A 26827-nucleotide genomic window follows, 5' to 3' on the forward strand; every position below is an offset into this window, starting at 1 on the left:
TCTGGACTGTCTTCACAAGACATTTCATACAAGAATCGCAGAACAGATATTCCACGGTAATATCTCATGATAAAAGGCTCTTTGTTTAACCAAACACTACATCCCTGTAGTAGAGTCAGGATAAGAAGAGAGGAATCCTCTTACAAAAAGACTAAAAAAGAAAAAGACTAAAAGTTTTCAAGCATTTCAAGGAAGTGGGGGGGGGGGGGGGGGGGGGGGGGGGGGGATCATGACAGAATTATACCACTCCATTTTAATTTCAAACACATCTTTTAAACTTGCCAGATAATCATGAGAACATGTAAGTGCTGATTAACTTGGGAAGTTTAATTTTAGTTCCTCACCAATATAACACACCACACCACAACAAGAATGAACAAGCACAGAATTTAATCTTTATTTCTGAGAACTGTTGATGCATTACACAGAAGAAATGTTGCTGCAACACGCTGGAAGAAGAACTAAACGGTACTGTTGTCAGGGCAAGCAGGTTTGTTGACATTTAAAATAAATATTTCTTTTTTATGTCCAGCTTTTGACAGAATGAAACACCTCATGTAAAATGTGAATGGATCCTTCTTACTAAATGCCATGCAGGAACATGTCTGTACTTTAGTTTCAGTGTTTTGAAATGCAAAAATGGTGTACACAACAGATTTGTCTTTTCTCATACAGGATGATCTCAAACAATTTGGGCATATTCAAATCATGACATTTTTACCTATAGCATGACACTGTCATTGTTTTACTATGAGACCAATAATGCCACCATGTGGTGCATAAATGAATAACAAACAACAAGCCTTCTATATAATGTCCAGTGCACTTTATTGTCAAAAATAATTTCAGTTAAGATGTCGGTTTTCACGTGAGGAATAACTGCAATACCTAAACCATTAATTTATCCCAAAGTGCATCTGGTGAGATTACAATAGAACAGAAAGTGCTTCAATACAAGTAAAAATGTGCCTCCATATACGGGTTACATTAACAAGAAATATCTTATATCTTCAATGTACTATTGGACAAACATCAGCACATGACAAATAGCAACACTAACATTAAAATAAAATCACTAATCAAATACTAATAATTTCCCAAATTACTTTATTTAATATATTAAATCTAAACTCTGAGTAACGAATTATCATCAGACACAAAGACAGACAACCTAAGTACCAAAATAACCATATTTGATTAAAAAACAACCATTGAGAGTCTACTATGACTGTACATCACATAGAGTTTACAGTTTAATCAACAGTCAGACACAATGGCCTTGCTGTGTGGACGATGTTTCCACTGGTATTCATAGGTTGATACAACAGGACTTCCCCAGTCATTCAGCTGCTTACTATGTAACCTGGAATACAGCATGCTGGTCACATGGAGGGGGCACCAGTGGCTGAAATATTAATTAACATGGTTCATAACAGAGTTAGATTTTTACTTGACAAGCAAATATAATGCAAGTTTCCAGGACGTCGACCACACACAGTACATTTGGGTTTCGCTTTATGGTTTTAGCAAAGAAACTGGCCATAAACAAGTAATTGTATTGATTTATAAGAGGCAATAACAACAATCTGGGAAGGTTATTGGCAAAAGGAACAAAAACTGGTAGGTGTGATATGTTTCTGAGAGAATCAAGCCAGGTCATTGTCCTACAAAGGCCAATACTCACACTTCAGTTGGAAATAGCAGGGCTCGCAGTATGGCCTCCGGTTTCGGATTCGTACCTGGACTCCAGTTTCAGCTCCTCCGAAATGTCGGTGGCAGCCCACGCACTGAGAGGAGGAAGGAGACGTGAGAAAGGACCAATCCAGCTGACCTGTAAACGTGGGCCTTTTGTGTCTAAATTATTTCACCAGATTTTCTGCCACCCAAGCAACGAACAACTAAGCTTTGTCTCTGCAGAAGAACACAAACAACATAGGCTATAAATACTCCGAGTGCTACATGCGTCTGCAACTCATACGGACCAAAGAGTTGCGCAAGTCACTCGGCTTTTACATCTATATGCTAAATAACCTGGGGTCAACTAAATCTGGAAGTTTCTACCAGTGAGATTTTCACAATAAGCATCTAAAAGAGTAGCAGGGTCAGAGAGAGAACTAGCACTCAGAAACGCCACATCAGACCACCTGGCCAGATGCCTTACACAGAAACAGACTGCTTAGGAAAGGCAGAAGCATAGAAACGTGGCAGAAATGCTGCTGCTGGCGGGTGCCTTTCAAGCTGATATGATTCTAATATCGAGATATGAGACTCCCACTGACCTTAGTTAAGGTGAGGTCACATTAGTCTTCAGTTCAATTAAATTTTCCCACAATATGCACCAAAAAGATCTTATTGCGACTGGTGTGACCCACTTCAGCATATTTAGCTGAATAATCGTGGGTGTAAGCACCCAAATGAGGCAGAAGTTTTAAATATATTTCAAGAAATATTCCAAAAGAAAATGCAAATTATGCTCGTTTACATCCCTACTGTTGTGCGATTAATAAAACTTGTTTTTCTTAAGTTTAACAGCTGGTAGAGCCAATTCAACAGTCACGGGGAAAGCATGATATAGCTAATTTGTTTCTGTTTGTATCTATTACTGTGTATGTAAATGTTTTTGTTTTTTTGTTTTAATTATATTCACCATATTTTAAATTTCTCTGTAAAGAATTTTGGTCAATAACCTGTTATGATTACTTTTATTGGACTTTTATTTTGAATTTCTGAAAATTCCACTCAAAATGAAAATGTGCACAGGTGGAATGGAAGGCACTTCATGAGATAAGTCTTCCATACATAGGAATGAAAGACTAGAGTGATTAATGGCAGGGATTGGATCTACTGTGACCACACCTTAACCCGGTCTTAGCCTCTCACCTGGAAACAGGCGAGGTGGAAGCAGAGACTAAGGGCCTCTATGACCATGGCTGCCCCACTACCCAGGACACGCCCACACTCACAGCAAGTCCTCCTGCCACTGACCATCCTGGGGCAGCACATGTTGACAGTGTGAGGCCAAAATCGGTGATAATACATAAAATAATACAACACAACATGCACATGAGTGAAATACTCTGTATTTGCATGAATTATATACCTGTTGAGATGAGAAGGGTCCATGGATTCATTTCTCTGGGATAATATTGTCCCAGTGCTGTAGCGGGAGAACGAGTTCCTACTTGGAGCGTAGTAACTGGCAGCAGCTGAGTGTGGACGAGGGTAACTGAACATAGTGTTGGAGACTGGGGACTGACGCAAAGTATCCAGATTGTCCAGAGACTCAAATCTGCAGAGATGATCAGCAGTGAGAAAAGTAAAAGGAAAAGACAGAGATGAAACATCCTAAGAGAACAGCTGCATTGGGTGCAACCGTGTCCCATTTGGTAGAGTACCCCACCTCTTCACTGGAACCCCTGCAGAGATTGGTTCCCTGTAAAAGCTGCTGCTACGCTGACGTATCCAGCTGTTGTCTGTCAGAAGCTGAGTCCTCTTCTTCATCTCCTCCAAAATCTGCTGTCGCTCTTGCTCAACCTTAGGCAGAGACTGTACTTTTCTTTTCCTCTCATCACCTAGACCAAACGCAGTTAAGTGGGTTAGTCCAGTACATCACCAGAACAGAGGAAAATATTATATCAGAGAAGGTTAGGCTAACCTCTTATCGGTTTCTGGGAGCCAGCTAATGCAGGGGTGGACAAGGACTTTGCCCTATGGGAGGAAGAAAAACATTATTCTACACTAAAACACTCTGTCAGGGGTTTTAGTTGCTGCACCAAACTGGCTGGCATTGCTAATTCTGGCTTCAATGTGGGTTATCCTGTCACAAATTAAAGATAGTTGCAAATAATACCCACCTAACAAAAGCAGCAAACTATCTTGCTTTATGTTATTTATTTTACAAAAAAATAAAATTATGCTATGTTGGAAGACAGTCACATTACAGTGGAAACTTTATGCCCAAAGCTATTTTACAGGATTAAGCAAAAAAAAAAAAAAAAATCATTTGAAAGCAACAGGAAACTGAGCGAGTCTTGCTCTGACCTGTGTGCAGGAGACAGCTGAGCAAAGCCACAGGTGTCATCAGCCCTGAGGTACAGCAAGAAGAGCATAAAGGCTCAGCAAAAGCAACAGGAAGCACAGCACATACAGCGACAGCAGCAGAATGGAAAACGTCGTGACGAGTCAGAAATGTTTTGAAAATTTGCTAAATACAATTTCTTGAACCTAGCCTCTAACAGTAAACACAATGATTGCACCACACACAACACTGTTACACTCAGCAAGGATGGAAAGGAGCTGACAGCGTTTGTGACACTAAAACGAGGGGAGAATGAGTTTATTTACCAGGCTTGCTCAGTAATCTTGTCATTCTGCACGACCTGTGCACTTTGAGGTTTTGAGCCCGTTGCTGCTTTCATCTCATCTCTGTCAGGACTCTGTTCTTCTCTGAATTTGTTGGTCAATCCATTCACATGGAGCTGGGTGCTGGCAGGGCTCTCACCACCACTGGTCATCTCAAAGGTATTCTGCTTCAAAGACACAAATAAGAAAGAAGAAATTACATTCTATGGTAACGACGTGAAGCTGTGAAATTTCCTGTTGGCACAGTATTCAAAGCTTATTCTTTAGCCGGTCTAATTTGATCTCACTGTTGAGGGAAACATGAAATTTTGGGACCTTGATCAGTCCTGTGGGTGACGAAAGTGTTTCGTATTAATCGGGTCCATAGCTTGAATGTAGAGTTAAATCTGATACCATCATTTTTTAAATATCCCTCAGTTATAACTATAATTATTTGGAGAAAGCTTCAAGCACCACAAAGCATTACCCCCGTCTGCTTGCATAACTCTCCCATTGCAACTTGTTGTGCCTTTTGCCACTCTGCTTCCAGCCTCTCCTGATCCCGCTGGTATTGCTCCTGAACAAAACACACACACACACACACACACTCGTATGCTGTTTTTAAACGTAAGATGAAGATTAAGATTAACAAGAAATGTCGACCTCCTTGTTGCAGCGTAGCTTCACCTGCAGGAGGCGCTCCTGTTCTTCCAGCCACTTCTCGTGGCGCCTTCGATCCTCCTCACGGTCCCACGACCAGCTGGGTGAGGAGGGGCTGAGGGACGGCACCTGGAGCTGGTGATGCACAAACAAGACACGAACATGATCACAGCGCAGCACACAAACACACAGGTAACTTATGTTTGAACATTCATACATAACATCCTTTGATCAAGGGGTAACTTACATCAGATATTGCAGATTCTGAACCTCCTGTGTGAGAACATAACAAGTCAGAGAACATCATACAGAAGCACCTAGAGATGATCAATGTGTGTGTAATATCATACAGGTCACACATAGACCACACAATGGCTGGGGACACATTAGAAGCTTGAGGATCCAAAGCATTTTGAAAATGCACTGAATCCCACAAGGGGTGATCGTTTTATGCATGACTTATTTTGTCATTTTGTGGGTCTTTGCCTGGTTTCACACCACTTAACTGATGGACAAAATACTACACAATGTAGCTTGCTTATCCTACTGACCCCTGACAAATCTTGGGCATCCACAGCTGGAGGTTAGTGAGCCACTTTATGGCAAACAACTATCAGCCATCAAACATCAGGTGATTCATCAGTGGTTGAGATTAAATCTGTAGCTTTGCCAGCCGACTGCACATCTGTATGGAAATCAGCACACTAATCTGCTCATGTATCCCCAGCCTAAACATGAAGCTGTGCAAAGAGTTAAACATGCTATAGTAAATTTTAAATAAGTGAGCATTCAAATGATAATGATGACAACACAAATATGCTTATGAGAAAAAGGGAACATTTTAAAAAACAAAACACCACACAGTGCAAACATTTACCACACAAGTACACCCATGAGCTGAATCCTGCAGAGCCTTGACAGAAGCCATTGTAGTGGGACACACACATTAGATTCATTAAGAACCACAAAGGACGCCATTACAAATCAGTCATTGTGCAAAAGAATGAGAAAGTCACCAATTAAAAATTACAACGCCTTGACTCAAGGAACATGAAGATATGTCAGTCAAAGAAGCATTGGCTGCACACTGCACACGGTATGTTACACACATAATCAGTGATGTCAGCCCTGTGGTAAGCTCTGTTTGTGCTCCAGTTTGCAAAATACATGAATGGCTTTCTGATTGACAAATTCACAGACATGCTTCATCTTTAATAGTTGCTACATTTGATTTGGGGTTAGGCTGCTTTCATTCAAATAATGCGCAAGTACTAGAGTTGGTACTTCACATTTAATCGCGTCAGTGCAACATCGCATTTAGTTTTAATTACTGTAGGAATTCCTACTTAAAGTCCTTTAAAAAAAAAAAAAATGAAAACATACATTTTTATTTGGTTTATTCAATACCCAACACTTAACCAAGCCAAGCACCAGACACCAAAGCTGCTACACAAACAGTTTTAAGTTCAAACTGGAACTTTACCTTTCTGTCTGAAAAATTCTGCCCTCCTTTTCTGATTTTTCCTAGTAACATCACTATAATCTACATCAAGAGGAAGGATGGATAAGGTGAGACATGACTTAACTACATACTGCGCTTGAGAAGTTACTTTTATAGGAGATGTTTGTCATGTTCATAATGTTATTCCTATTAAAGACTTCATGTCTGTTATTACCTGTACTTCTGGCTGTCCTGTAGCTGTCAGCAAGCTCTCCATGCATGACTTTACTTTGTATAACCTGGGCAGGTGAAAAAACACCAAGATTCACCTGATGAGCACCACCAACTTAAGCTGCACTGTCAGGAAGAAGAGCTTCGTGCATGCAATTTTTGAAACTTTTGAAACTGCAGTGATAACCGTTTAAAATGCCGCTCACATTGTTTGCCTGCCCACTGAATTTGGACACTTTGCCACCTGCGGTTTCTCTGGAGGCACCGCTGTTGGCATGGTGATCAGGGCAACCTATCAGAACAGGCGCTGCGGCAGTCAGATTGAGGGTCATCCTGTTCTGGCCTGGCTGGTTATGATGACCTCCCTCAGTGCTGCTCCAATCTAACAAAAACAACCAGTCATCAAAACTAAGGCCACACTGTAAACCAGTGTTTGCAGTCCTCTGGTTGGAACTTTGGGGTTAAATTATCACAAATCATTTCAGGAGCTGGTGTGTCTATTTTTTTTTTTTAGCTCATTAGCTCACCCTTGTTGCCATAGCGCCGAACGTCCATGGTCAGACTGCCGGTTTGCAGGGAAGATGTAATTTTATCCTTCCACTGGGCGTAGTTCATGTGTGCCACCGCTACTCCATTAACAGCCACAATCTCATCATCCACACACAGCTGGCAAAGCTCTGCTGGACTGCCTGAGTAGGGATGGACAGGTGTCAGGAAAATGAGGGATGATGAGAATGAGGAGGACGGCAAAAATTAAATAAAAAAAAAAACAAAAAAAAAAACATAAAAAACACTGAGAAACAAGCTACAGTATCTTGAGGACAAGGTTGGTGTTCTTGAAAAGTAGGCCAGTAAGGCAAAAGCACATAGCAGCGAGAAAGTGACACCTCTTCTACATATGATTAAATATTCATAACTGAGTTGTAAATCACCAGATGCATTTTGTAGTTTCACATGTGTACAGTTAATGAAGCAGTGAGAATTAACATCCTAGTGATCATTTAACTGATCCCGTACACCGTTATTGTAATCTGTTTGGGTTATCATAAGTTATGAAAGATCTTTTTTTAGCATAAACAAGTAACTTTTTGCTCACTTCCAGAAGTTGCTGCTATCTTAAATCTCAAACTGTCTCAGTAACATTTTTTTGAGTTTCAGTAGTGACAATTTGTCTATGCTCTGTCTGTGCTGAGACCTGTCAGTGTTTTGAATTATTGCTCTGTTTCTAAGAGCGGGATGAACGAATTTCCTCCTGGAGAGAAAAACAAGCCAAAACAAAACACTGTGAGCCCAATCTAACGTTGCTATTGAAATGCCCTTGCTTCTTAATAGAAGGTTCACAGCAAAGACTTAATTCCCAACCTAAGCATAAATGCAGTGAGACAAATTTTCAGCAACCAAGAGTTAAAAAATTATGTAAAGTCTTACCAGGTTGAATGAATTTGACTCTCACCCCTGTAGAGTCCCAGTGAGTCTGGAAACCAAAGTCTGGTCTACTGTTTGGTTTAAGAGTAAGGCTCACTCTCATGTCACTGTGATCCACCTGACACACACACACACGTAAAGTTGACACCCTGTGATCCAATATCCCATACTTCCTGGTGGAAACTAGATACATCAGCAGCCAGCTACAGACACATGGTACGGGATACACTGAGGGACCACTTTATTATGTGCAATGCAGTGCCAACCTCACAGCAGCCCTGCAACAGATGCCACATTTGTGATGTTCACAATGTTCAGCTTTTGTTTGTTGTCAGAGACGCTGATTCAGTAACACGTTCATGCAATATATTTACTCAAATGAGGGCGGTAGAGCATTAAAGACACCTCATAAATAAAAACTGAACATTTATGCCTTCATAAGATAAGTTGGTAACTCGGTGTACATGCATATATTAGGCATTTTAGGGCAAATACTGTTTAAAGGCTCTGTACACCCACACAGGTGTTTCTACTTACTCTGATTAAATTAATTAGGCTGCGCTTCAGCTGGAGTTAGACGGAGCCAAGCTGGGTGTCAAGCAAGGTCAGTAAAAGTCCATGCACTAATAACAGTGCAATTGAAAATGAGTTATTTCAAAGAAGTGGTAGAAAACAAGGTGTTTTTCTGGCCGTTTATCTTGTGATCCCCAGGTACCATCACTAACAAACAAATGACATGGATTTGATATCCCTGAATCTCTGATCCAGATTATTATTGAGATTCAATTATTTTCAAGTGTCAAAGATGTTTACAGTTTTAAAAGTACATTGATATATTGGCAAAATACAAATGCTGTGTGCTATAAATAATACAGCATACCTTTGGGTGGTCAGAGCTGGCATTAGACGGGAGAGTCGAGCTTTCACTGTGGTGGGCCGGCAGGTTTGCATAATGTTGCGGTAGCAGCTGGCTTTGGGTGCGGGGCTGAGAGTGATAGCCATTAGTCTGGAAGGAGGTCTCGTTGGAAAGAGTGGCACCTTTTACTTCCTCCGCCTGTTCTATACCATTCTGCTCTGCCAAATGGGCGGTCGCAGTCTGTCTTCTGAGTGAAGATTTGGTGGGTGGAGAAAGAGATTCGTCTTTCTCTCTTTTCAACAGCAGACCCTGGTTGTTGTCGACCTGGAGATCAACAAAGACAACATGTGCCCAGGAGGACAGTGGAGACACAATTGATTATGCCATTTATTCTGCAGCAGTGAAATGTGACTGTACTGACAGTTGGGACAGAACGCCTAAAACTAACAGAAAGTAAAATGTAAAATCTTGTAATGAGTTGACACTGTTCACAGTGGTGCAGCAGCATTTCTATTATTAATGAGAGCAACCCAAGACAAAGGTAACAAGCTCATTCACACATAGCGTACAATGTGCCGAGCCTGCCTACCCACACACACACACACACACACACAAGCACAAAATGCTCTCATTACATTAACTAGTTTGTGCCTATTTGGCTGACAAAACAAGTCCATATGCACCCTCTTGAGCACTAAACTCCCATTAAGCCTGAATTATAACCACGCAGACTGTGTAAAATAAAATCAGCAAGCGGCAGGTCCTACACTTCTGGAACACTGGAGAATATTTTCAATTTTCACTGTAGAGAAATAGACCAGTCTACTGTTTATCTCTGCCCTGCCACCATATCCATCACTGTGATTCACAAGCACACTGAAAGTATAGCAATATCAAAATTGGACACATTCAGAGTTTAAACAGGATGTGAAGCCTGAATGAATCATGAGGATGTGCTGTTGAATAGTGTTATTGTACATAATATAAAATCCATTAAAGTATTCCATTTTGACTGAGGATTTTAGAGGATGGTAGTTTGCAAAATTGTTGACATCTGATTTAATGTGTGCTGGTATTCGGATGCCATGAGGTTTCCACTATATTTTTCTTCAGGCAAAAACAGGAATGTAATGATGAATTCCTATGATGTCTTATCACCAAATGCCACAAAAAGACCAATGTAAGAGCCCAAGTATTTGTTATGATGACCATGGACACTGTTGTTTATTCTGAACAGGTCATGCTCACTTCCTGCTGACATAAACAAAACACTAGTTAGACTCAAAAGTGTACTAATCCATTGCTGAAAATCTCCAACATATGTACTACTTATAAGGTTTATATAAGGTAATAAGGTTTGTAATAAACTGCAGTGCCCAGACTGCACCAGGCTATGACTGAAAACAGCAAAAGGTAGTTTTCCACTTAATGGTGAATAATATCTGGTTAAAATTCAAAAAACTCAAAGAGCAACAGTCCTATAGCTGCAATAACCAGTAAACTTACATTACACAGTCTGGGCAGTGAGGACACCCTGGGCTGCTTGATCCCAAAGGGTCTGGCTGTGATTGCAGAAGAGAGACGGGACGATCCCTCGGACCTCCGGTAGCCACGAGGAAGGCTGGCTGAGCCGGACCACGACCCAGTTCTGGGCAAGTACTTGGAGACATCTGCAGTCTGTTGGCCTCTGCCTCGCCCCACAGCTGGTTCCCGAAATGTCTCCTGGTTACCTTCCTGGGACTTGTGGTTCTGGTGATCCTCCAGAGGGTCAACACCCTGTTTAACTGCATCAGAGAAAAAAGTTGGAACTTTTGGATCAGTGTAGAATGGAAGTTCCTTTGATGCAGTAGGATCCCTGGTGCTGGTTGACTTTGTGGTCTCACTTGGTTGTATGGTTGTGATCAGGGTGGAGATTTGGTTTGTAAGAGCATTTTCTGACTGGGCCAGTTGAGATGTGGAGGGAGCCGGGCTGCCTTGGCTTTTGACTTGGGTTCGAGAGCTGAAGGAGCAATCCAGAGAGGGTGTGGTGACTCCTGCTCCATCTGAAGCCAAAGAAGCAAAGTGGGTCTCTTCTCCCAAGATGTACCCATCAGAGGCAGGCATTGCTCTAACAGTAGATACCTGAGAAGACATAAGGCAGCAATGGCCAATTTGCCTTGTAAACATGTAAAATACATCCATACATTTGTAAACCTTCTTCTGCACAACCACAGCTGTATTTGAGGAACCTTTTATGTTATCATTCATAAAAGCATTTTCCACAACAAGTGTAGTGAAGTAAACAAGGCCAAAGACATTCATTAAGGTAAAGCAGGTAAAACAGAACATAACTGACCTGAGTGTGGGCTGAGTTATGAGGCCTAAGTGGAGCGGTGGGGCTGAAAGGTGCTTCGGTGGCGTAGCTGCGGGACAGCAGAGCTCGAGTACGTGGCTGTAGATCAGAGCTTGATGATTTTGATGGAGGAGAGGTGGAGGAGGAGGAAGGACGTGGGGCAGAGTTGTGTCTGCGTGGTGACTGCTGGTCTCTGGAGGAACTAGAATGTAACGGAAGAGGAGCCAATGTAATAAGAAGCAGAAAAGATGGGGGGAGGATGTGTGTCATGTTACACAAGGTCACTGTGGCATACTGAATAGTTATCAAGCTCTGACAGCAGCTTTTGCCACAGCCTTTAAGTGCATTCTTTCTAGCAACAAGGTCTGGAAGCATAAGCTCAATGTTTTCCATTTTTAGCACAAGCATACCTCTTCAGTGATGCACCTGCTCCTTTCTTCTCTGAGTGAGTCAAAGCCCCATTGATCATCTGGTTAATGACATGCTCTCGGTCTTGTGACTTTCTGCGGAGGTCAGACTTGGTGCTCCTGCGACGGTTCTTCCACTTTGTCAAGTCCTGAAACAATTAAATTTCCCAATAACCCATATAAATAATACATACATTAGGCTAATATGCACACAAGCATCAATGTGAGGCCTTTATCAATATTTCAAGGCTCAGAAAACATTTTCTGGTGAGAAACAAAGATTCAGTTGTTGACAAAATAATCCTGAATTTTCACCGATTTATTGAAATGATCATATTCAGATATAGCATTGGCAAATCTTATTACAAGGTATATTCAGTCGCTGCTCCGGAGCTCTCAGCAGACCAAGTTTGCTCAGTAATTATCGACACATACATTGTAAAATTTTAAATTTTTCTGAGACCTTTCTGCATAACTTTAAGGAGTGCTGTGATCAAGGTAAAGAATAAACTCTAAATCTCAACTTTTTCTCTTTAATGTGAGGACTTAAAGTTGTTCAAGTGCTCTGAAAAACATGGCAAACTTTATCTGCAGAAGAACACAGGGAGCTTTTGAGCATCACAGTAACAGCTACTGAATTTACCTTCTAGCGAGACGGTTTTATCTTATTTATTTATTCACTTGTTAGTGTGTGTAAGACCATTCTATACTTACATCCTGCCACTGTGCTTCACTGTCCTTGGCAGCGATGCTACACTTGCGTTTGTTTTCTTGATTCCACTCCCTAGGAATGCCAGCATCCTGGCCCATATCATAAATGACATCTCCATCAGGAACTTTACGCACAGGGTACACCATTGGGATGTCACTGAGGGATTTGCTCCTGGTTAGGGCAAAGCAAGAAGTAGGACAAGGAAATAAATAACAGATATACAGAGCAAACAAAGATGGTATTTGTAGTAGCTGCATGAAAGTGTCACTTCAGAACACCATGTAGCAGAAAAAAACATGATGAATGGGAGTAATGCAATGCAGGGCACACAAACACACCAGTGAAACTTTATGTATGTGCTAGATGCCAGCTTATACATGTAAACACACACACACACAGTACATGACGGGCCACTATGTCACAATACTAACAACTGCAACACAGCACATTCTGCATCCAAACAACAGAATTCTTAGCCAAATGCAAGCAGAAGCATCGCATGCAAGTCAAGCAACGTGCCAGAACAAATGGCAACAGATGTTGCTGTCTGGAAAACACAACAACCGTGACTTGTATCAAGTAATAGCAGCGCTGTGGGCAACAGAGGATGTCAGATGTGACATTCAGATAACTTACAGCATCATTTAGCAGGTGGTATATCAAAGCTGTGACATAATTTGATGGGAGGAACCAAGAACGTGATTACAAACAGTTCTGTAGTTCGTCATAAATTCCACTGTCAAATCTGTGCCCAGAAAATTAATAGTGGGTGGTGTACCAAGAGCTCCATCTTTATGAAAAGGCAAATCATGTTTGCAGCATAATTTCCTCTGTAGGTGAGCTGAATACAAATAAAAGCACATCCAGATGAAGCAGCAACCAAGCAGTTATGGTCAGAATAGCCTCAGACATTTTACATCCAGAATGAGAGGACTTACCAAATCCAGCCAGGGTTGACCTGAACTGGTCTCTCAGGTCTGACCTGGATTTGATATGCTCTACGGGACCAAAGAAACACACACACAAAGACTGATAAACGCCATAATGCTTCTAAATATAAGGGACCTGGTTTGACAGTTACAATGAGGGATGCTAGATATTACCTACAAAAAGGCAACGTTGTTTGACAGATGCTTCAGTATCACAGCTGTAATACAAACCTACTACTACTACACACACACACACACACACACACACAAGACCTTGGCAGAAAGAGTGTGTTTAATGCACAAATCCACAATATTTATTGACCTATGACATACTTTATTTTTCCACACCAAAGCCATATTCACACAGAAAGTAAATGGGAAAACATTTGCGCTGGCACAAAAGGTGTTATAAGTAACATGATTCTGTTCTGGCTATCAAAGTATGACACAATGCTCGAGTCATCCATTTAACCATCGTGAACTAATGAATCATTCAGCATGATGCTGTAAAAAAATCCTCACACCATCAGCATTATAAAAAAGGTGCCAGTCTAAATGGCAGATAATTCATCAAGCAGCACAAATTCAAAAATCATTTAATTTTCCTATCAGCTACTTAAAACACATTTGATAAATAGAGAAAAATTTGCATATCTTAACCAAGTTATGTAGTTTGCTGACGGATTAGAGATTTGCAAATGCAAAAGTAACCGGTGCACTTGGTATACGACGAGATAACAAACAGGACAGTGTGTTAGAGCTTATGTCAGCGGTGTGTTTGCGTCTGTCTGTGCAATAGGTATGGATCTTCACGACAGGGGCGTATGTTCAGGCTCAGAGAGTTTCTTAGAGATGCTTCTGAGGCTCTCCGGGTGTGGCAGAGATATTTTGCACAGTTGCAGGTGTCACAAGCCAGGAAATGTCAAAGTCAAAGTCAAACTCCTCCAGAGCTTTATGGCTACAGTCAAAGAAAAGGAACAACAGATGAAAGAAATTAACAGAACATGATTTACACCTGATTTTTAACAAAAGAACACAAGAAATCTTCTAAAGTAGAAGAAATAGGTTAGAAATTTGCAGGATTTTGAGTGAAGCAGTTGAGTCATCTTCCTTAAAAAATTAGTGCTAGCTATTTCCTGTCTAGCAAACTAGGATTTAGTTTGCAGCTGTAGTTAATCTTTAGTTATGAATTATTACTGAACGCTACAGCCAAAAACGATAAACAACAGAGGACATTTAGCCACATGGCATCATATTTAGCATCGCACACAAAAAAGTTTCATATTAGAAGGATGAATTTCAAAGGATGAACAGTAAGTCATAGTCCAGCCTACCAGCTATGTAAGCTTTTTTTTTCCTTTTGCTTCTTTAAAGCTACCAAGATTACTTGCTGTTCAAGTAATGCATCACCAACTCTGCACTTTAAGCAAAGAGCAAAAGTACAAAATCAGAACATCAGCTTTGCGTTGTATTAGTGTGTAGTAAATCTTAAAAGCTCTCACACTTGCAGCATCAGCACTGACTTGCATCATAGAGCAAAACAGCCGACAGACCTTAATCCTTGCATTTTACGATACCAGGGTCTTCTCTGAGAGCCGAGGTAGATTGTGCGCACATGAACCTCCTCTTCAGGTGTCCAATATCGGGGTAAGAAGCGGTCAAACGTGGGGTTGGCAGACGTCTGATGAAGGGCCTGCTGTATTCGCCGGAAATACAAGTCATCCAGGACAGGGTCTGCCTCGATATAATCGTCCTCGGAGTCTTCCTCACACATAGCTTGTAGCAAAAGCTCTTCATCGAAGGTACACTCAGGAGGACACACAGTGAGATGGGGTTGAAGAGAGAAAGGTGCATCTTCAACGCTGCAGCAAAGAGTGGTACACCCACATCTATGTTTATTCTCAGCTGATGGTGAGGATCACACAGACATCCATCGCTTTGGAATAAATAGTTCCACCAAGTAAATGACAATCATTACCTGACAGCACAAAGCTGCTCCAAAATGTTAAAAGGCAGAAGCGTGCACGGAGGCAAATTTGTCGTTTTTGAGGTTGAGGGTTAAGGTTATGTTTTTCCTTTTCCAAGCAGTGGAGTTGTAGATTGTGTGGTAGAATAAAACAGATCCAGGCACACACAGCTTCCTGTCAAAACCCTCACCCACATCAAATACTGTATATTATAATTTATGATTAAACTGACCCTCCAAATGTAGCAATCACCATGAGCCTTCAAGACTATGGTACCATTGTGATTTGAAGCTGAATGAATAAATTCTAATTAACTTCTAGTTGATTAACTGATGAGCTTATTAAAGGAAAATTAGTTGCCAGCTATTTAGATAATCGATTAATAGTTTCAGTCATTTTTCAAGCAAAAATGTCCAAGTAATCGTTAGTTGCAGCCCCCATCACTGCCTTACAGAAAGTTGCTTCAAAGTGGACAGTTGGCCCTCAGTGACCCAGGAGGACAGTAATTTAAGATTCATTCAACTCCATAGTCCCAATTTCACTAAGAGTTACTTTTTTTTTTTCTTCAGAACCATTTTGTCAAACTAGACTAGAAGAAAAGAAATAACACAAGGCTTAAATGCCATGAAACATGACAATAATTAACACTTAGCGTGAGCTGTGTGAAAGGGACTTTGTGAGGACTGTTTTCTTGAATTCATGCCCATCCACACCATGCTCATTGATTTAGGCTTAGTATGAAGGAAAAAGTACTCAAATGCAATTGAATATGCGAAAAGCCAATCTGTCTGAAAGCACATTAGTCATTAACTAACTTGAAGACAGTAAAATGTGCTACAAAATCAACTAAGAACAATACATGTCATTATACTGTTGACATATTATTAAACTAAGTTCTCTCCTTACCACAGCCACACACACAGGATTAGGAAGAAAGGTGTTTGTAATGTGCTTTGCTGTTGCCCAAATTCCACTGACTAGACTCAGGAATAAAATAATCTTTAGGTAAGTTTAAGTTGTTCATGTGCTTTATGTGTGCAAATACAAATAAATCAGAATGGAAAATGTTCAAATCAACTGAGGAGTTGATTGCTAAGGAAAAATAACAAAATCAACCATGTCCTTCAGAAGCTATGGACAAGTGAGTTAGCAGTAGATAGTACCTGTGTGTGTGTGGTAGCTGACATATCTGCAGTACCTGGCCAGCGGACTAGGGCAGCCCCTTCCATTCTCCCCCAGTCCTTTTTTTCTCCGTTGGATCGGTGGTGGGATATAATCTTTGTTTTGCTTGGTTGAGGGCTGCGTAGTCTCCATCTTGAACACCTGCTCAGCTTCTGCGTCGCTTCCACAACCTTCAAACCACACAAATGTGAAAAATGAGCAACAGAAAAGATAAAAAGTGACTGAACCAAGAATAGATTAGTTAAATTAAAAAAAAAAAAGTTTAAATTTCTCAGCAAAGCACAAGAACCTTCAGTGTCTTCACGCAGCCTATGCCTCTACAAAGCATTATGCCAAATATTTTACCCACTCCCATCACACTCTGTTTTATCACCTCGATGTGGAACTTGCCACAATCCATCACTGACATGCTGAGACCAAGCACAGCAGAGTGGAGATAAATGACACACAGGGGATCATCAGCTTCCTGAATGTTTTTGATTCACCAAAATTAGGCTAATTTGACAAATACATCTGTGTTGCAATGTTCTTTTGTAGATTGACAGTAGCACACAGATGTACCTAATCTGCTATCTGTGGGCAGGAAAAGATATTCTAAGATGTTCTAACAAAAGTGGCAACAAAACATCAGCGTGTATGGACTTGGAGGTAGCCGTGGCCCAGAGGTTGGAGAAGCGGCTTGTGATCGGACGGTCACCGGTTCGATTCCCCCACCGGATGGGCAGGAAAAATTTGGGTGTGGTGGAGTGATTAATGTGAAAAACGCTCCCCCCCTCCAGTAGCCCGCTGATGTGCCCTTGGGCAAGGCACTTAACCCCCAAATATGCTCCCCGAGCGCCTGATGCTGCCCACTGCTCCTGTGTGTGTTTCACTGCATGTAATTTGCCGGGTGTTGCATGTGTGTGTTCAACTAAGGATGAGTCAAATGCAGAAGACAAATTCAGTGTGTATGTAAAAATATATATACTGTCAATAAAAGCTGATTCTTCTTCTTCTTCTTCAATATGAGCAGTTTTAGACTGCACAGAGAAAAGAGTCCTAACAATAGAAACACAGTATGCTTCAAAATCAAACTCAAGGCAAAAAGACGAAAGGTGTCAAAAAAAAAAAAGTGTTTGATTACTAAGTGATTTCAGCAAATTACAGTGCATAAACTTTACAGACATCATCTTTTTTCACACTTAAGGTGGTGTGTTGGTGTGTCACACAAATTACTGACTGTAAGAGCGATTGTAAGCGCACCTTCATTGTTAAGGTGGAGGGCTCGGGAGTCCACAGAGTTCTCCATCTTACTGCTTGGTCTGACGTGCAGACTTTCCTCCCTCTCTGAGTACCAGCTGTCTTTCACAGACACATTACTGCCCTCATCTAGAGCCTGGATTTAGAAGGCAGGGTTAATATAAATCAAAGATATAAAGGACCATAACTGTGATAAAAGCCCAGATGAGCAGCTTACCTTGGACAAGGCCAACCCTAAAAGCCCTTCAAAGGCCTTGAAATTCAGCTGAGGACCACTATAGAAGGCGTCTAGATGAGCCTTGCGACCCAACCAGTAGATTGTGATAAGAACCTGAGAAAGAGTGGCAGAAGACGGACAAATCCATATCACACACACTAAAAAGGAGTGTAGAGCAGACTTCTATAAATGTAATTTATTTCAGCAGCCTGTCTGACTTTCCTTAGTTGTACCACATCTGAAGGCGGCTAAAGCACAACATGAAACACCTACCACCAATGGTTTTACTTTGACTTTCATAAGTCAAATGCTGATGCAACACTGATGACATTGCTATGCCAGCATGGCAAAAAAACATGGAACAAAAAGTCAGCACATAAATAGTTAATCAGTTTTTCCTTTCTACATTGCAGCAGATGGACATTTTTCCCACAGCATAAGCCATAAAAGTACTGATGAGGCAAGGCGTGAGGCCTTCACAAGGCAGTACTGAGCACTGGTGACAGTCAGTGAGACACTACAACCACTGGGAAAGACAGTGACTAAAGCAAAACAGGCCTCCCTTCCTGTGTAGTTTATTCATTGTTTCAGCAAGCTAAGTGTTTTGGACACAATTTCTTTCTCATTTGCCTTGAGGCAAAGGATTTATTTATTTATTTTTGACAGACAGGCCTTCTCCTTGGCAGAGCAGCAGCCTGTGCTGCGAAGGGATATCCCCTCAGTACGTGTCACAAATTCTTCATCGGTATCTTAATATATTCATCATAGACCAGTCAGCAGATTGAGGAAAAAAACAAAACAAAAAAAAAACAAAACACAGGACCTTGGGAGATGATTGAATTGACTTAATATTTTACAGCACAATGCTAGTGAGATGAAAAAGATGAGAATTTTGAGTAGTAATAAACGATTCTCTATGAAATCTCCATTATGCTTGTTCAGTATCTGTAGTATCTACCTCACCAATGGAAAGCATTCACTGAATACAGAAATGATCTGTTCAAGCCTCAATTGCTATCACAGAGTGGAAACAGATCATCATTGAGGGTTTTTGATATGATTTTTCAATACAAATGATGTACCAAGACCTGTAATATGCAGTTTTTCAAAAGCATAAATTTTTACTTCTTTTTTTAGTTCTCCCACGTTTGAGTAAACCAGTAAAATAGCACATTATATCTTAGGAATCAAAAGAGGTTAGATTTAAAAGACTGGTCATAAGAGTAATGAACACTGATCATTATCAGATAATATTTTGCTGCAGCAACAGCAATATTAGTAGTTTAGGCTGCTTTGAAAAGAAAATGATATAAATACTGCAGATGGTCTTTATACTCCATTTGCCTTTGTGATACAGACAGATGTACTTGTACCAATTATTAAATCACACAAAATCAGATCTTGAAAACATCCCTCCAAATAAAAACAGTAACTTAATTATTATTATTATGCAATCCTGTTTTGTTTAGGGGGCAATAGTACATGTCAACATTTCTACACATTACATCACAGCTCCAAATAAAACAGTGAGATATTTGTATCTGCTTGCAGACCTGCATGAAAACTGTGGATTTCAATGGAAGTAAAATTGACCCTAATTGGTTAATTCAAAGAAAAATGCTACACTCGTTTCAAAGAGAGTGTAGCCTCATTACTGGCTCCAAGTTGTCGGCTATTGTGCAATTCAAATGAGGCTTCGCAGATAAAACGAATAACCTCATAAGCTTTGAAACATGTAAAATACCAGCAGTGCATACAAGCGTGTACACATACAGAGCTCACATGTTCCACACACACTTATCGCTGTTTTGCGAGATGAGTTTATACATACAGTGTAAGACATAATAGTGGGGGGGTAGGGGTGTTTAATGACAGATTGTTGGGATGAGCCACAAACTCAGTCGCCAAAACAACACCCCCACCCTCCTTGACCAGCATCAGTCAGAATCAGGAGCTGGAACCTGTGTGCTACAGTTGGTGGTAGATGAGCTGATAAATGGATTTTGACTACTGAGTATCTCCCATGTACCGTTGTGAAATTTGGCAGTAGTGCGAGCGGTCCTTAACTAGACAAAGTGGAGCAGGACAGAGATGCCTTTAAGATTTTAAAAACAAGGTAGAGAATCATGAGACCAGGCAAAACTTACATTTTTGAGCCTCCTGTTGCTCTCATCTCGCCTTAAATAAAAGGAAAGAGAAATAAGAGTGATGCTCCTCACGCAACTGACAGCATGACTTCACATGCACTTACATCACAAAATGCAATGAGTCATACTGTAAACAAGATAGAGCACTGTTTGGACAAAAAACAAAAAAACTATAGCGACACCTCATTTGCAATGTTCTACTAATCAGCACTTGTCAGAATTTATAGAGGACAGGCCATCAACTCATACAGACGCAGCTTATCGGGCAAAGCTCATATGGTTATAAATGTAAAGCAGGTGCGAGACTCAACTACGAACCTTATTTCAGCATGGACACTGCAGAAAAAATAGCTTAATTTCAAATATTAAAAAAAAACCAAAACACATATTTCAGAGAGATACATTCATAAGCAAAGACTCACTCCAGGCCCTGATATGAGATGTCTAAATTTCATATTGCCAAGTGCAGTAATGTGAATGTTATAGTTACACTAACATTTCAACCATTTTTATGAACGTGTTTATTTTTTATTTCAAACAAACAGGTCTTCCTGACTGTCAGCACACGGTGGAAGGTGGTTGCTATGCAACATGCTAGTTTAGAGACCTAACTTAGTTCAGCCTTACCAACCCAACTCTTGTAACCCGTGTTATCAATCAATCATCTGAGTCTGTCATATGTAATCAGGTAGGATGGCTTGTGCTCAGCACAGCTGCTTGGATACAACAATGGAATGAAATGTCTCACTTACACTTAACCTGACGTGACAGTGCTTCTTAAAAACAACTGTACCTGACTGTTGCACGAGTGGACAGGTCCTGCAGGTCTCCTGGATGAAAAAGCTGTGACACATTCAGTCCCAGTTTCCCACAGGCTTTCAGGAATACATTCACATTATCCTGGAGGTTCACAATACAGAGACAGCAACAAGAGACCACTCAAAATTTGAGAGGATACAAAACTAGTAGAGAATCAGAAGAGGTTGTTGATGATGACGCTAATGATGTTTTGGGTTAAACTAATGTGACTAATGTCAACCGAGTTTTCAAAATGCAGCCACCAACCTTACACCACCTAACCACCACAGTAAAACAACTACTGTTCTCTAATGTTTTAGCAGTAGGGCTGGACCAATAACTGATTTATCAAAAATTATCTGCTGGTCTGCAATGATTAACTTAGTTCTGGATATAAACTGATGTCACTTGACAGAAAGTTAAGGCAAAGCCACATCTGAATTTGAATGTTATGCTTACAGTGAATTTTGTGATGAGTCATTTTTATCATTTTTATAATTTCCTGTGGCCAATTAACAATACTTGTAGAACAATAGCGGACTGATTTTAGTTTTAAATGACCATAAAGATAAACCTCTTTTATCCCGATATGTAGCCTACTTTTATTACATTTATTCTGAGTTCCAGTTACCACGCAAAGATAACATAATTTTAACCAAAAATAAAAAGAATCTAAATGTTTACTAGGGAAAATGATCCTTGTAAATTAAAGGATTGAAAGTTCAATAAACAGGATATTTATTCTGTACTTGCTTGTTGCTTGAAGGATAGATAATCAATTTAAAAAATCTCTGCAGTAATGTCAAGTATATATGATTTGTGGTTAAAACATGCAAGACCACCACTAAGGTCCTTTTGGCTGTCAAAGTAAGTACTGAACTCCCTCTTCTGAGTCTGCATCTCACACCCCAGCATCACTTCAGCACCCACTGTTGGGCTGTGTCTATTTATTGGCCCCTGATGGGAGGTTGCAATTGATCTTTCCTTGCACTTGCTTTGGGTGGTTTTAGCCTTTATACTTGTGTGAAGCCATCAAAACACAGCCTGAAGCCATAAGAAAAATCTGCATTTGTATTTGCATTAATGCTCTGTCGGGAGGAAAAAAAGTTACATATCCAGCAGTCAGGATGTCACACTGAAATGCAGTTTCATGATCATTCAAATCGTGGCAACACTGCTGGTGCATTCGACAGGAAACCACATAATGTCTCACAACTTCCTGGCTAGCAGATGCCTTGTTATGCATTTGTATTATAGTCAGGATCATTCAACAGACATTCTGAATGCTTTACTTGAATCAGCTAATTGCACTACAATTGTCAACAGGACTGGAATATTTACAGAAATCCTTCTACATTGTTCAAAACAAACAGACAAACAAAAACATCCAACTGCCTCCACGTAACACCCAGGCTATACTCACCAGGCCAGCAATGGGGGTCGAAAGCCTGTTTACCCTCTTAATGATACCAGGTTTCAACCGGTTGATCAAACTACAAGTTTAAAAAGAAAAAGAAAAAGAAAATCAGGAAATAGTTTACAAATATTCAGTTTTTATACCTAAAAAGCAATTATATGTACAGACTAAGGACCAAGAACTTTTAGTCTTCTGGGCTAACCTACTAAGAAAGACTTTTTGCATTGTGTGTAGGCCTCATTGTTCTTTGTGGACAGTGGTTATATTAAGCGGCTGCTTCTTCCACAGTAGATGTTGCAGAAACAGAAAGTTGGTGTAGAGCACTGAGGTGCACTGAGCAACCTCCAAGGTGCATCAAGGTGCATCATTTTTTTTTTTTTATTTTATTTTTTGTAAAACTGATCCAGAGGTGCCGCTGATGCTAACAAGCTAACAAATTAGCAAATAATATATCTAACTTCATGAGTTCCCATGTTAATTGTGCTGGAATATTCCTCTCCAAAACAAAAGTCACGAAACACTCCAAAACTTTGTACATCATTACTCACTCGCAAAGCAGGACTCCGTTCTCTAAGGCAGCACGGAAGTCGTTGCAACCAAACGATTTTCCCGTCACCTCCTGAAGAAAAAAGAAAAAAGAAAAAAAAAAGAGTTTAGAATTTATCTATTGACCAGTGATTTTATTTATTACCACCGCTAACATCTTTTCCTGTTGTTTTCCCACATGTGCTGCTTTCAAATACACTCCTGCAGGTCATACACAATCTCACAACAACTGAATCTAAAGAGCGTCTGCTATGTTGCTGAGAGCAGGTCCTGCTGCTGTCTAAGTTTTATTGTGTGGAAAAGTGTCAGACTATTCATTACCTAAAACTTGCATGCATGTGTTGCTGCATATATCTGCTATCTTAAGTAGAGTGGGCTGCAGCAGATGACAAGAAGGATGCTTATGTACTTTGATGACATGTTTGAGTGGATGGTCTGTAAATGCAAACACCTTTCACATGAACTGGATTTTAGCCTGATTATATTGACCAGTATTATGTTTTATATATATGCAGAAACAAACAATGTCATCATTTAAAACATCGGGGATTATTATCAAAAATGTTTTTGTTTTGTCAAACTAAAATATATATCAAGTGCTATAGTACCCGCTATAGTATCACAAACTGACTAATTCAATGGTACACATCACTACAACAACCAGTGACAAGTGAAAAAGACAAAAGAACAAAAATCAGGTTTAAAAACCAACACAGTTCATTAATTGCAGTGTGGTTGATCGGTGCTGTAGTTAACCTGTTTGGTTCAACTGTGGAAGGATGAGCTGAACCTTAAAAGACAAACTTTTCAGTGGCAGTTATTGGAAAAAAAATAGCTATGGTAAACAAAAAGGAAATCGGGGTTTGGATGAAGTTAATTAAAATAATTATTTAGTTCACGGCCACTCAAGTGTTTCCTTTTTCCATCGTTCTCAACAAAGTAATTAATTGCACTGGGGTCTACTAAGATTAAGCCTAAACAGCTTAGAAATCCTCCAGCTACTGCATAAAAACAAGGTTTAGATTTCCTCTCTACACAAATAATCACAAAGCATTCGCAAAGCAAAACAAGAGATTAGAGTATCAAAAAAGTATGTGGACAAGCATTATAGCAAAAAATACAAAATGTGTTTTTGGTCAAATCAAAGAATATAACATAACCTAAATGGTTTTACATGGCAGAAACAAGCAGATGGGGGTGGGGAGTGGGTTGTAATGAGGACATAAAAATGGGGCTATTAAAGCTTGGCTCCATAACTAACAGAGGGCCCCAAAAGGCTATTCTTTTCACTAATTAGTCCCCCTAGGAATCCACAATCACAATTCATTTTTGGTAGAATTGGACACTGGGCATGTAGAGGATGCTTCTCAGTGAATCAGAAAAACAACGCAGTGCCGGGGTAACACAATAAAACACAGTCATTTGGTCAAGACACTCTCTGTTCAACAGCACCAAAACTTTTAATTGGTCATTTCAATAAACAAATGTCCCTATGAAACCACAGATTCAATGGATTTCAACCACATGCTCTTAAATTCATGGCCTGAAAATCTCCCTTGACAGCTTCATTTGTAAAGCAGTGTTTCCCAAATCCCAAGAAGATGAAACAAGGCGACTATCTCAAATACAGGCATCATGTCTGAATCTACGTGATCCAACTGATGTAGTCAATTAAAAATTAAAGCTGACTGACTGACTAATCTGCAACTATGTTGACAATCAAACTTTTTTTAAATTATTTTTTTAAAGCATGAAGCTTTTCTGTATCAGAGAGGGAAGTAAACCAAATATCTTTAGATTTTGGGAAATGGTAATGACAAAACAAGATACCATCTTGGGCTTTAACAAAATTATAACCAGTATTTGTCACTCATGTGATATTTTATGGGAAAAATGACTAATGGGGAAAGAAATTTGCAGATCAATCAACAGTGGAGATATTCATTAGTTGCAGTTCTAGTTCAATTAAAAGGAAAACTGCACTATGTGTAAGAGAAAGCTTCTTCTTGTAAAGGAGATGACATACATTGCTCTGAGACCGAAGGACTGTTTCCCCAAAAACTAAATGCCCCGTTTGCATAAAGTAGAAGAGGCCAATCTATTCTTATTCCTCCTCCAGTCCAGCCAGCCAAATGTCCAAACATTTACGTGTAATTGCTGCTGCTGGTGCTGCTGTTAATGATAAACAGCAACAATTTCTGGACACTTGAATGTATGGAAGCTTATTATCCTGCAATCTGTAACCCTGAATATTAGTGCCAACACATTCCCAATCTTGTTTGGCAGCAGGAAGTGTTCATGACACCATTTACCATTTCTTTAAAAGCAGCATGCTTTACTTCCCTCCCGTCCAACACAAATATACACACAGACCTCCTCACTGTTCTTTTCATCGGTGCAGGAAAATGAGTGGGTAAAATTGACATGGGGCTCACTGCCAGGAGAGCTCTGGACAGCATTCTCATAATGGTCCACTCAGAGCCAATTGACAGCAATGGTCCCATTTAGTGTTGGTTAACATTCATTGCCAGCAGTCTACAAGATGTATTCATAGGTTATGATTTAAGGATTACAACTTCTACAATGTTTGGATAGGAACACCCTCTGTAATTCACTGCTGTAAAACCACATCCTCCTCAACCTGTGCATGGCAACACTTGCTGGCACCATCAGTCTATCAGCCACCACAGGAGGTGTGCAAAGAGCTCAAAGTGACTAATCAAAACAAGCTACATGAGCAAGTCCAAGCCATTCAGCACAACCCATCTCAGTGGACTGATGAGCAGACATAAGGCATGCTGTTGCATATTTTTTTTTTTTTACACTAATTAACTACCTTCTTTCCATGTACATTTCCCTCTGAAGCTCTGCGAGTTCTGCAGTCAAATCATTTTTATCTACACAGCCACAAAAGACTCTTACACAGGGATACCTGCATCAGGAGGCAAACTCTTACCAAAGTCTTATCAAAGCACATTTTACATTTTAACTGACTCTAAAAGGGTGCCTCACCTTCAGTTCATGAATGCCACGAGTGTTTTGACCATCAGCTGGTTTTAGTGAGTGAGTGGAAGCCTTATACAAACAATAGGCAGGTGGTTTGTCAAGGCTGAAACTTTTCCCTTTTCTCCACATGCGGTTAAATGAGTGAACGGACAAATCTTCACAGGTGCACACAGAGGAGATCGTCTCTGAGGGAAATTAAGGAGAAAAGAGCAGATGGAAGTGAATCGTGTACCTCAATCCAGCGTTGAGCCTCGATGAATGCGTCTGCACAGCTGACAGTGGTCTGCTGGCGCCACTCCATCTTTAATCTTCTGAACAGGAAAAGGACTCAAATCTAATGGAAGAGCAAAAGAAGAAGAAACATTTTGTTAAACTAATTAATTATGGTACACGGAAGCCGACAACTCGCCATGAATCACCACCAAGCTTATCAAATAAATTCAATTAATGGCTACAAACATCAGACAATCTCGTGTTATTAGCTGGGGATACATTATTTAACACCTGCCTGAAGCAACCTGTTCAGTCACCTTGTGCCGCGTGCAGCTGCTCACCGGTAAAAGTCCTCCGCTAATTGACATCCAGTTTATCACCGGACACACAGCACTTCAGCCACTGACTTTCCATCACTGACAAGTTCCGCTTATTGGGTAAAGTGAAGAAGAAGATCTCCGCCCACTTCAAAACTTACAAGCAAAGTTTCTCACAAGCATACCGAAGTGAATCCGAGGGGTGATGGACTCACGGACCCTCTGGTGGCCCGCTGGTGTATGACACCATGAGCCACAGAGACCGGAAATCCAGAGCGCAGTGCAGCAGCCCGGCAGGACAAGGAGAGAGAAGTTTATTTATGCACACCTCAAACACACAGACACAGTTTAAGACAAAATAAATACAACAATATATAAATACAATTTTTTTTATAAAATAATAGATCACAAATATAATTACAGTGCATAACTTGCATAAATAAA

At 40.3% G+C, this 26827-nt stretch overlaps 1 protein-coding gene across 11 annotated transcripts; it reads right to left on the reverse strand.

Annotated features, from left to right (window-relative positions):
- Positions 1–811: 811 nt before the first annotated feature.
- On the reverse strand, positions 812–26551 carry lmo7b (LIM domain 7b). 11 transcript variants are annotated; one of them, XM_046390162.1, is made up of 32 exons: positions 26384–26549; positions 26086–26187; positions 22850–22920; positions 22308–22377; positions 20880–20986; positions 20087–20117; positions 17940–18053; positions 17726–17858; positions 16500–16653; positions 13344–13403; positions 12408–12576; positions 11697–11842; positions 11290–11488; positions 10838–11075; positions 10461–10762; positions 8979–9278; positions 8102–8216; positions 7201–7362; positions 6880–7055; positions 6678–6741; positions 6485–6544; positions 5249–5274; positions 5029–5136; positions 4829–4918; positions 4345–4529; positions 4042–4086; positions 3656–3708; positions 3401–3572; positions 3101–3289; positions 2881–2989; positions 1685–1787; positions 812–1405 (listed from the first exon to the last, which is right to left on the reverse strand). In XM_046390162.1, the coding sequence occupies exons 2-32, from the start codon at positions 26152–26154 to the stop codon at positions 1383–1385; spliced, it is 3843 nt and encodes a 1280-aa protein (XP_046246118.1). In that variant the 5' UTR covers positions 26155–26187; positions 26384–26549; the 3' UTR covers positions 812–1382. The 11 variants fall into 11 exon arrangements, with proteins under 11 accessions (XP_046246118.1, XP_046246123.1, XP_046246053.1 ...); XM_046390167.1 differs by having other exon boundaries at positions 10461–10738; positions 26384–26547; XM_046390097.1 differs by having other exon boundaries at positions 10461–11075.
- Between the last annotated feature and the right edge of the window lie 276 nt (positions 26552–26827).

This window comes from Scatophagus argus, chromosome 1 (genome assembly GCF_020382885.2).
Source record: "Scatophagus argus isolate fScaArg1 chromosome 1, fScaArg1.pri, whole genome shotgun sequence".
Lineage (NCBI taxonomy): Eukaryota > Metazoa > Chordata > Actinopteri > Scatophagidae > Scatophagus > Scatophagus argus.

Excerpts from the sequence above, each read along its gene's own strand:
- lmo7b (XM_046390097.1), bottom strand. The coding sequence starts at position 26,154 with ATGGAGTGGCGCCAGCAGACCACTGTCAGCTGTGCAGACGCATTCATC. Across the intron at positions 7,363-8,101 it reads AGTCAAATTCATTCAACCTG|GCAGTCCAGCAGAGCTTTGC; the intron begins GTAAGACTTTAC and ends ATCCCTACTCAG. Across the intron at positions 4,530-4,828 it reads AGTTATGCAAGCAGACGGGG|CAGAATACCTTTGAGATGAC; the intron begins GTAATGCTTTGT and ends GTGTCTTTGAAG.